The sequence below is a fragment of the Euwallacea similis genome, chromosome 4 (assembly GCF_039881205.1).
Source record: "Euwallacea similis isolate ESF13 chromosome 4, ESF131.1, whole genome shotgun sequence".
Taxonomy (NCBI): Eukaryota; Metazoa; Arthropoda; class Insecta; order Coleoptera; family Curculionidae; genus Euwallacea; species Euwallacea similis.
This window is the reverse complement of record NC_089612.1, coordinates 4323298-4335680: the sequence shown is the minus strand read 5'-3', so window position 1 is coordinate 4335680 and position 12383 is coordinate 4323298. Positions and strand designations below refer to the sequence as shown.

Genomic DNA, 12383 nt, shown 5'->3' with positions numbered 1-12383 from the left:
TAAATTGAAACAAATTGATGAAAACGTGCCAACACGATAAAATAGGCAGAAACGAGCAAACTCGGTCAGAAACGATCGTTTCATCATGGAATTTGCTCAAATCGGCCGATTTTGACGACTTTCGTCCAAATCTGTCTATTTTGGCTTCAAATTGAACCAAATTGATGAAAACGTGCCAAAATGATAAAGTAGGCAGAAACGAGCAAAATCGGTCAGAAACGATCGTTTCATCATGGAATTTGTTCAAATCGTCCGATTTTGACGAATTTCGGCCATATCTGTCTATTTTGGCTTCAAATTGAACCAAATTGATGAAAACGTGCCAAAATGATAAAATAGGCAGAAACGAGCAAAATCGGTCAGAAACGATCGTTTCATCATGGAATTTGCTCAAATCGTCCGATTTTGACGAATTTCGGCCAAATCTGGTAAAACAGGATTAAAATTGAACCAAATTGACAAAAACGTGCCAAAATGATAAAATATGCAGAAACGAGCAAAATCGGTCAGAAACGATCGTTTCATCATGGAATTTGCTCAAATCGTCCGATTTTGACGAATTTCGGCCAAATCTGGTAAAACTGGCTTCAAATTGAACCAAATTGATGAAAACGTGCCAAAACGATAAAATAGGCAGAAACGAGCAAAATCGGTCAGAAACGATCGTGTCATCATGGAATTTGCTCAAATCGTCCGATTTTGACGAATTTCGGCCAAATCTGGTAAAACTGGATTAAAATTGAACCAAATTGACAAAAACGTGCCAAAATGATAAAATAGGCAGAAATGAGCAAAATCGGTCAGAAACGATCGTTTCATCATGGAATTTGCTCAAATCGTCCGATTTTGGCGAATTTCGGCCAAATCTGTCTATTTTGGCTTCAAATTGAACCAAATTGATGAAAACGTGCGAAAACGATCAAATAGGCAGAAACGAGCAATATCGGTCAGAAACGATCGTTTCATCAAGGAATTTGCTCAAATCGTCCGATTTTGACGAATTTCGGCCATATCTGTCTATTTTGGCATCAAGTTGAACCAAATTGATGAAAACGTGCCAAAATGATAAAATAGGCAGAAACGAGCAATATCGGTCAGAAACGATCGTTTCATCATGGAATTTGCTCAAATCGTCCGATTTTGGCGAATTTCGGCCAAATCTGTCTATTTTGGCTTCAAATTGAACCAAATTGATGAAAACGTGCGAAAACGATCAAATAGGCAGAAACGAGCAATATCGGTCAGAAACGATCGTTTCATCATGGAATTTGCTCAAATCGTCCGATTTTGACGAATTTCGGCCATATCTGTCTATTTTGGCATCAAGTTGAACCAAATTGATGAAAACGTGCCAAAATGATAAAATAGGCAGAAACGAGCAATATCGGTCAGAAACGATCGTTTCATCATGGAATTTGCTCAAATCGTCCGATTTTGGCGAATTTCGGCCAAATCTGTCTATTTTGGCTTCAAATTGAACCAAATTGATGAAAACGTGCGAAAACGATCAAATAGGCAGAAACGAGCAATATCGGTCAGAAACGATCGTTTCATCAAGGAATTTGCTCAAATCGTCCGATTTTGACGAATTTCGGCCATATCTGTCTATTTTGGCATCAAGTTGAACCAAATTGATGAAAACGTGCCAAAATGATAAAATAGGCAGAAACGAGCAATATCGGTCAGAAACGATCGTTTCATCAAGGAATTTGCTCAAATCGTCCGATTTTGGCGAATTTCGGCCAAATCTGTCTATTTTGGCTTCAAATTGAACCAAATTGATGAAAACGTGCGAAAACGATCAAATAGGCAGAAACGAGCAATATCGGTCAGAAACGATCGTTTCATCATGGAATTTGCTCAAATCGTCCGATTTTGACGAATTTCGGCCATATCTGTCTATTTTGGCATCAAGTTGAACCAAATTGATGAAAACGTGCCAAAATGATAAAATAGGCAGAAACGAGCAATATCGGTCAGAAACGATCGTTTCATCATGGAATTTGCTCAAATCGTCCGATTTTGGCGAATTTCGGCCAAATCTGTCTATTTTGGCTTCAAATTGAACCAAATTGATGAAAACGTGCGAAAACGATCAAATAGGCAGAAACGAGCAATATCGGTCAGAAACGATCGTTTCATCAAGGAATTTGCTCAAATCGTCCGATTTTGACGAATTTCGGCCATATCTGTCTATTTTGGCATCAAGTTGAACCAAATTGATGAAAACGTGCCAAAATGATAAAATAGGCAGAAACGAGCAATATCGGTCAGAAACGATCGTTTCATCAAGGAATTTGCTCAAATCGTCCGATTTTGGCGAATTTCGGCCAAATCTGTCTATTTAGGCTTCAAATTGAACCAAATTGATGAAAACGTGCGAAAACGATAAAATAGGCAGAAACGAGCAAAATCGGTCAGAAACGATAGTTTCATCATGGAATTTGCTCAAATCATCCGATTTTGACGAATTTCGGCCAAATCTGGTAAAACTGGATTAAAATTGAACCAAATTGATGAAAACGTGCGAAAACGATAAAATAGGCAGAAACGAGCAAAATCGGTCAGAAACGATAGTTTCATCATGGAATTTGCTCAAATCATCCGATTTTGACGAATTTCGGCCAAATCTGGTAAAACTGGATTAAAATTGAACCAAATTGACAAAAACGTGCCAAAATGATAAAATAGGCAGAAACGAGCAAAATCGGTCAGAAACGATCGTTTCATCATGGAATTTGTTCAAATCGTCCGATTTTGACGAATTTCGGCCATATCTGTCTATTTTGGCTTCAAATTGAACCAAATTGATGAAAACGTGCCAAAATGATAAAATAGGCAGAAACGAGCAAAATCGGTCAGAAACGATCGTTTCTTCACGGAATTGGCTCAAATCGTCCGATTTTGACGAATTTCGGCCAAATCTGGTAAAACTGGATTCAAATTGAACCAAATTGATGAAAACGTGCCAAAATGATAAAGTAGGCAGAAACGAGCAAAATCGGTCAGAAACGATCGTTTCATCATGGAATTTGCTCAAATCGTCCGATTTTGACGAATTTCGGCCAAATCTGTCCATTTTGGCTTCAAATTGAATCAAATTGATGAAAACGTGCCAAAATGATAAAATATGCAGAAACGAGCAAAATCGGTCAGAAACGATCGTTTCATCATGGAATTTGCTCAAATCGTCCGATTTTGACGAATTTCGGCCATATCTGTCTATTTTGGCTTCAAATTGAACCAAATAGACAAAAACGTGCCAAAATGATAAAATAGGCAGAAACGAGCAAAATCGGTCAGAAACGATCGTTTCTTCACGGAATTGGCTCAAATCGTCCGATTTTGACGAATTTCGGCCAAATCTGGTAAAACTGGATTCAAATTGAACCAAATTGATGAAAACGTGCCAAAATGATAAAGTAGGCAGAAACGAGCAAAATCGGTCAGAAACGATCGTTTCATCATGGAATTTGCTCAAATCGTCCGATTTTGACGAATTTCGGCCAAATCTGTCCATTTTGGCTTCAAATTGAATCAAATTGATGAAAACGTGCCAAAATGATAAAATATGCAGAAACGAGCAAAATCGGTCAGAAACGATCGTTTCATCATGGAATTTGCTCAAATCGTCCGATTTTGACGAATTTCGGCCATATCTGTCTATTTTGGCTTCAAATTGAACCAAATAGACAAAAACGTGCCAAAATGATAAAATAGGCAGAAACGAGCAAAATCGGTCAGAAACGATCGTTTCATCATGGAATTTGCTCAAATCGGCCGATTTTGACGACTTTCGGCCAAATCTGTCTATTTTGGTTTCAAATTGAACCAAATTGATGAAAACGTGCCAAAAAGGTAAAATATGCAGAAACGAGCAAAATCGGTCAGAAACGATCGTTTCATCATGGAATTTGCTCAAATTGTCCGATTTTGACGAATTTCGGCCAAATCTGTCTATTTTGGCTTCAAATTGAACCAAATTGATGAAAACGTGCCAAAATGATAAAATATGCAGAAACGAGCAAAATCGGTCAGAAACGATCGTTTCATCACGGAATTTGCTCAAATCGTCCGATTTTGACGAATTTCGGCCAAATCTGTCTATTTTGGCTTCAAATTGAACCAAATTGACAAAAACGTGCCAAAATCATAAAATATGCAGAAACGAGCAAAATCGGTCAGAAACGATCGTTTCATCACGGAATTGGCTCAAATCGTCCGATTTTGACGAATTTCGGCCAAATCTGGTAAAACTGGATTAAAATTGAACCAAATTGACAAAAACGTGCCAAAATGATAAAATATATGCAGAAACGAGCAAAATCGGTCAGAAACGATCGTTTCATCATGGAATTTGCTCAAATTGTCCGATTTTGACGAATTTCGGCCAAATCTGTCTATTTTGGCTTCAAATTGAACCAAATTGATGAAAACGTGCCAAAATGATAAAATATGCAGAAACGAGCAAAATCGGTCAGAAACGATCGTTTCATCATGGAATTTGCTCAAATCGGCCGATTTTGACGACTTTCGGCCAAACCTGTCTATTTTGGCTTCAAATTGAACCAAATTGACAAAAACGTGCCAAAATGATAAAATAGGCAGAAACGAGCAAAATCGGTCAGAAACGATCGTTTCTTCACGGAATTGGCTCAAATCGTCCGATTTTGACGAATTTCGGCCAAATCTGGTAAAACAGGATTAAAATTTAAACAAATTGATGAAAACGTGCCAAAACGATAAAATAGGCAGAAACGAGCAAACTCGGTCAGAAACGATCGTTTCATCATGGAATTTGCTCAAATCGGCCGATTTTGACGACTTTCGTCCAAATCTGTCTATTTTGGCTTCAAATTGAAACAAATTGATGAAAACGTGCCAACACGATAAAATAGGCAGAAACGAGCAAACTCGGTCAGAAACGATCGTTTCATCATGGAATTTGCTCAAATTGTCCGATTTTGACGACTTTCGGCCAAATCTGTCTATTTTGGTTTCAAATTGAACCAAATTGACAAAAACGTGCCAAAACGATAAAATAGGCAGAAACGAGCAAAATCGGTCAGAAACGATCGTTTCATCACGGAATTGGCTCAAATCGTCCGATTTTGACGAATTTCGGCCAAATCTGTCTATTTTTGCTTCAAATTGAACCAAATTGACAAAAACGTGCCAAAATGATAAAATATGCAGAAACGAGCAAACTCGGTCAGAAACGATCGTTTCATCATGGAATTTGCTCAAATCGTCCGATTTTGACGAATTTCGGCCAAATCTGTCTATTTTGGCTTCAAATTGAACCAAATTGACAAAAACGTGCCAAAACGATAAAATAGGCAGAAACGAGCAAAATCGGTCAGAAACGACCGTTTCATCATGGAATTTGCTCAAATCGTCCGATTTTGACGAATTTCGGCCAAATCTGTCTATTTTTGCTTCAAATTGAACCAAATTGACAAAAACGTGCCAAAATGATAAAATATGCAGAAACGAGCAAACTCGGTCAGAAACGATCGTTTCATCATGGAATTTGCTCAAATCGTCCGATTTTGACGAATTTCGGCCATATCCGTCTATTTTGGCTTCAAATTGAACCAAATTGATGAAAACGTGCCAAAATGATAAAATATGCAGAAACGAGCAAAATCGGTCAGAAACGATCGTTTCATCACGGAATTGGCTCAAATCGTCCGATTTTGACGAATTTCGGCCAAATCTGTCTATTTTGGCTTCAAATTGAACCAAATTGATGAAAACGTGCTAAAACGGTAAAATAGGCTGTTTAATCCGTCTCGAAGGACCAAAAATGTATAATCCGGCTCGAAGGACCAAAAATGTTAGGTCCAAATTTGGCGCGTGTACGTGGTTGGGTCGATTCACCCCTTTCGATACGATAACCGTGAATTGCGTAGATCGTGGACTGGATTGATCGATTATGAAGGACCACCCTGAGTTCGCAGTCTCAGAGACACTGTTTTCGCGTATAAAAGAAACTAAACCTTCTTAACTTAACAAAGGTTTATTGGTAACATTAACAACTATACAATATCGAGAAATGCGTTATTTAAAGAATGTTGACGAGAGTTTAACGCGTGCGAGTCCGTGATGAAGTGGCGAGAAAAGAGAGCTTCTTCCGTTTCGCACCCTCCTTAAGTATTGGTACGGAGGTGTAACACCCATAGACGTACCCCCGATAAGGCCCCATTAGCGGCTTCTAGGCTACTTTGTTACGTTAAAGCGTAGCACTTAGAGGCACGAACGCTGGGCTTTTATTGGAGCCCAGCCATTGTATTCGTTTGGCGGTACCTTTAATTTAGATTCGCAATGTTAGTCCGACAAAGAATAGTGCTGGAAATCCCAATCATAAAATAACTTCCCTCTACCGAAGATGGGTGTTAAGCGCTGGGAATTCCAACAGTATTACCCAATGGCTGGGGTTGTCCATAGGCGTAACATCAGTTTCTTACTCACTTCGAACATTTAAACTAATAAATAACTAAACAATAATCCGTGATAAAACGATACGTCGCAAGTCCTAACATGCCGGCCCCGTTAAAAAGTCCTAACTTTTTAAAAACAAACACTAATCATCGTTAATAGGCAACGGGCAGACCTTTGATAAAGTCCTTTTCGAAGTATTCCCGTTTGGTAAACGCACTGTCACTACACGTACCACCTTGTCTTTCCCTTCGTGAAGTTGAACAACTCGGGCTAAAGACCATCGCAGGGGGGGTAGGTTGTCCTCAGCTAGCAAGACCAAGGATCCAATGGCTATAGACTTGTCTTTCGGCTTCTTCCACCTGCTTTTAGTTTGAAGATTGGTCAAATAGTCTCGGCTCCAGCGGTTCCAAAATTGCTGCTGCAATTGCAGTAACCGTTCGTAGCGGGATAGCCGTGATATAGTGACGTCTCCAACTTCGGGTTGGGGCAGATTTACCAGCGAGTCGCCAATTAGGAAATGAGCTGGGGTCAAGGGTAAATAGTCGTTTGCGTCGTTAGAGATTGGCATTAAAGGTCGTGAATTCAAACAAGCCTCGATTTTTGTCAACAAGGTGTGCATTTCTTCGTATGCTAGACAAGATTCGCCAAGAACCCGACGAAGGTGAAATTTGGTTGACTTAACCGCAGCCTCCCATAGTCCACCCATATGGGCGCTACGCGCTGGAAGAAAGTGCCACTTAATCCGATTATTAGCTAAATGTGAAGTCACGGCATTGATATGAGATTGGCTGTTGATTAAGGCAGAAAGCTCGAGAAAATGATTATTTGCACCTACGAAATTGGAGTCGTTATCCGAGTGAATATCCGTGGGCTTCCCTCGTCTTGAGCAAAACCGGTCTAAAGCGTTCAGAAAGCTAGCTGTAGAGAGATCCCTAACTAGCTCTATGTGTACAGCGCGGGTAGCAAAACATACAAAGATGCAGATGTACGTCTTGACTCGTTTGGATCTGCGTAACGTGCCTTCCTTTACCAATATGGGTCCTGCGTAGTCGACTCCGCAATTCGAAAAGGGGCGCGAAGGCTTTACCCTTGCAGCTGGGAGAGAACCCATCAGAAATTTCAGCGGTTTTGGTTTAGCCTTAAAACAGCGTACGCACCTACTGAGGTTGTGCTTGATCGCGTTTTTTCCGTTTACAATCCAAAATTGTAAACGAATTATCGATAGTAGGTTCTGAACTCCCGCGTGGAGATGCTTCATATGCCCATTCATTATAACTAAATCGGTAAATCTATGTTTGTATGCCAATATAATGGGATGTCGTTGCTCATAGCTAAAGTCCGAGTTCATAAGTCGTCCGCCGACTCTAAGTATTCCTGCGGAATCTAGGAACGGGTTTAGATTTAAGATCCGACTGTCGCTGACAAGTTTGTTGTTCTTGCTAAGTTCATTAATTTCTTTATGAAACGTTTCGCCTTGCGCCAATTTCACTAGTATGATCTGAGCTTCGTTTAGCTCGTCAACTGTTAAGCTGATGCTTTCGTTCCTTGTACGTTTTAAAATTTGCTCTTTGAATCTGCAAATGTATCCCATCACGCGACGAAGTTTGAATAGACTGGAGAACCTATTAAAGATATCAAAACTGGGTTTATCAATGCTAACATGGGTAATGCATGTGTTTTCCACAGAGGGGGCAGCTTTTAGTTCGGGTAACTGGTTCAACGGGATTTCGTTATTCGATTCTACCTTCACCTCTGCTTCGATTCCGCGCAGGAAATTAGGGCCGTGAAACCAGAGGTTGCATTGTAGCAGCTCCCTTGGACTTAGCCCTCTCGAGATCTCATCTGCCGGATTGTCCTTGCTAGGTACATGGGCCCAATCCTCTTCTCTCGATAATTCTGCTATCTTTGCCACCCGATTAGCGACAAAGGTTTTTAGGTTAGACGGCTCAATTTTTATCCATGCAAGAACAATGCTCGAATCCGTGAAATATTTTACGTGCGAGATCGGTAAATCCAAGGTTTCCTTCATCGCGTGCATTAATTTGGCCAACAAATGAGCCGCTGACAGTTCAAGCCGAGGTAACGTTAGCTTCTTAACAGGGGCCACTCTTGATTTTGCAGTTAACAGCCGAACTCCGTGATTGCCGAGGTCGTCTACCGATCCTACATAGATACAGGCCCCGTAAGCCTTTTCCGAGCTGTCACTGAATCCATATAGTGCAATTCGAATAGCATTGCCCAAGATCACGTGTCTGGCTACTTTGCATTCATTCAGGTAGATCAATTGTGTCGCGAATTCCTCCCACTGCTGTCGGAGGTCATGAGGAACCTCTTGGTCCCAATCGAGTTGCAATCTCCATAATTCCTGAATGATTAGTTTAGCTTTAATCAATGCTGGGCCAATTAATCCTAGAGAATCGAATATCTGAGAAATTGTCGCCAGAATCGTCCTCTTTGTTGCGTGAGTCGAGTCGAACCTAACATTGACTGCATATTTCAACGTGTCTAATTCGGGGTCCCAAGAAATTCCCAACATTTTCAATTGCTTATTATGCGGGAGCGTGAAACTGTCAGAGTTTTCGTTGTCGTTGGACTCTAAAATGTTCCTTAATACTGTTCCACTATTAGATGCCCATTTTCTTAATTTAAAGTTGGCTTGTTCCATTATTTTGTCTAGTTCTTTGTAGACAGTCAAGGCCTCCTGTTCCGAATTCAAGCTAACTAGTAAATCGTCCATGTAAAAGGAGCGTTTCATTATTTCCGATGTCCGAGGGTATGTATTCTCATTTTGCCTCGCCAATTCTACTAGACAGCGAGTGGCTTGAAAGGGTGCACTCGACGTACCATACGTCACCGTGTTCAGCCGGTAAACGCTAACCGGGTCCCTAGAATTCGCTCGCCACAGTATTTTTTGATAATCTCGCTCGCTGTCCTGAATTTTTATGTATCTATACATCATCTTGATATCTGCGCTCAGCACTATTTTTCGGAGCCGTAGCCGTAGTAGAATTGCATATAATTCGTCTTGGACTACCGGACCTACCATCAAGGTATCGTTCAGCGACACGCCTGAACTAGTTTTGCAACTTGCATCAAACACGACGCGACATTTTGTAGTAATCGAGTCCTTTACTACTGCCCTGTGAGGTAGAAAATAGCTGCTATTTGGCATAGAGTCGTCATTTTCGATTGGCCCTAGGCGCGTCATGTGGCCTAAGGTTTCATATTCGTTCATGAAATCCACATATTGCCTTTTAAGCTCCTCATTCTTTTCTAGTTTGCTCTCTAGCTTTTTTAATCGACTCAGCGCTATCGGTTTCGATTCTCCAAGCTCCAAGTTTTTTTCGATTTTAAAGGGGTACTTCACTATGAAACTATTATCCTTATCCCGGGTCGTGGTTTGAGTAAAGTACTCTTCGCAATAGGATTCCTCCTTAGACAGGAATTTGGAATGCTCAAATTCTTCAACGTGCCAGAATTTAGTTAACGAATCATTTAACATTTTGTTAGATATGTTCGTCGATAGGTTGCAAACTGTTTTCTGATTCCGCGATCCAAACCCTGCTAAGTTTCCTGATATCACCCAGCCTAGAGATGTTTCCTGAAGCACGGGTAACTTCTCCCCTAATTTTATTTTTCCCGAGCCCAGTAGATCATAAAATATATCTACCCCTAACAGAATATCGATATTCTTTGGCTCGTTGAAATGTTCGTCTGCTAAATTGATCTGGCCTGGGATCTTAAGCGCTGCTCTAGAGAACTTAAATAAGGGTAGATTTTCGGTAAGCGTTGGCAAAACCAAAAATGTCAGATTGGCCTCAAAACTGTTGAATCTAGACTTTATTTTGGCTTGGGTCTGTCTATTAATTTCCGTGACGAGCTGACTGATGCCGTACAGAGGCATGTTGATTCTTTTGAAACTTAAATTTAACTTTCTACAAAGCCTTTCGCTCATTAAGTTTGATTGACTCCCCGAATCAAGTAAGGCGTTGCACTTCTGCCATTCTCCCTTTTCATCGGCGATTAAGATATTGGCGGTTGACAGCAATACTTGATCTCTCTCTAGGCTGGCTGATGCTAAGGTTAATGAATAATCAACCCTATGACGTGCGTCATCCTGGTCCTGGCTGTTTGGTAACCTTGTAGATTGTTCGGATTCCGAGTACTTCCCCTTGTTCATGGTTTGTTTGTCTATGGGCAATAATGGAGGTGCACTATTGCCGTCGTTTTTTGGGTTTTGAACGCCTTCACCTACTTCACGTTTTTCGTAATGAAGCGCCGTATTGTGCTTTTTAGCGCACTTTTTACACCCGCTGGACTTGCATTCTTGATTTCGGTGCCCTACTCGTAGACAATTGCTACACAATTTATGCTTCCGAATTTCGTTGTACTTTTCAGACACTGACAGTTGAGTAAACCGAGGACATTGATAAACAAAATGGTTTTCGTTGCAGATATGACATTCTCTGCCAACCCTTTGCGTTAAAGAATACGAATAATTCTTAGACGAAATCGATCCGTTTCCTCTTTCCTGACCTCTGTTCTCGTTCCTGTCTTTATCGGGTTTATGTGACTGAGGTCTCGAGAAACCGCGAGAAGATTCCAATGCGAAGCATTTATCGGTTAAAAAATCGAGTAATTGATTAACCGTGGGTGACTCAGTGTGGCACTGTTTCCGTTCCCAATCATGATTCGTACGTTCATCCAGTTTGCTTAAGATTATGGGGTTCAATAATGCATCCCACTTATCTACGGGCAATTTTAGCTTTTCCAACGCGGCTTTATGTTGTTGAACCGTGTCTATAAGTTTCCTTATATTTGTCGCAGAGTCTTTAATCGCACTTGGTAAATTAAATAGAATGTTTCTCACGTGATAATTTACGACTGCCTTTTTATTCTCATAACGTTTTTTTAATAGATTTAAAGCGACTGTATAATTTCCGGGCGTTATTTCAAACGAGTCTATTATTTTCAATGCATCGCCCTTACAACATAATTTCAAGTATAGCAGTTTTTCTGTCTCGCTTAAATCGGTTCTATCATGTACTAACGACTCAAAAATACTTTTGAAGCTGAACCACGTCTCATAATTACCAAAGAATGAAGGCAAACCTAGATCTGGTAATTTTCCTAAACTCCCCAACGGCTTTGGGTTTCCTACTGACGCGGTGCCACAATTCTGGCTTGCGTGAGCCAATTTTATAAACCTTTTTGCTTCTGAAATTACGTTGTAATAACTTGATTCGGATTCAAGCCGATTCTGTCTTTCATTTGGGTCCATAAACTCCAATCGTGTTTGAACCTTATCGAATTCTCTAAAATCATCTTCTACGTTTTTAAGACGAATTTCACAAGCAAAGGTTTCTCTGGCATCTGTATTATCGAGAAGGTACTGTTCAAAACGAGACAAGCGTTCTACTAACACCCTACGAGCATAGGAAAGTTCTCGAAATTCACCGTTTTCGGTGGGAATATTCGTTAAATGGATCTCTTTTTCTGAACTTTGTGACGTTTTTCCTTTTCTTCCTCTGAGAGACATTTTTACCTAATATTAATAACTGGGATTAAACCAATAAAATCGATTCGAGATTCAATTAGATACGAGTTACGCTATTCAACGTTATCAACTTGAGGTTTCACCTATTTCACCTTCTTAAGATATGACAAAATCGAAACAATAATGGCGTCAATCTCACACTACAAACGACTATTCTAAAGCAGGAGATGGTAGACGGGATTATTACGAGGCTGGGTAAACTCAAGAGGAAAATCTTGCTAAAAGGAACTGACTCACCGGTTACTTTTCTTGACTTGTGATGCACTTTCTCGTTCCACTTATGAACTATGTTTCGTAGGCACTGTTCCAATCCAGTCAAATCCGGCTCGAAGGACCAAAAATGTTAGGTCCAAATTTTGGCGCGTGTACGTAATTGGGTCGA

At 40.3% G+C, this 12383-nt stretch overlaps 1 protein-coding gene across 1 annotated transcript; it reads right to left on the bottom strand.

Moving 5' to 3' along the window:
• Window positions 1-6586: 6586 nt before the first annotated feature.
• On the bottom strand, window positions 6587-11983 carry LOC136408017 (uncharacterized). The gene has a single exon (XM_066388734.1). It carries the CDS (start codon window positions 11981-11983, stop codon window positions 6587-6589), a length of 5397 nt encoding a protein of 1798 aa, XP_066244831.1.
• Between the last annotated feature and the right edge of the window lie 400 nt (window positions 11984-12383).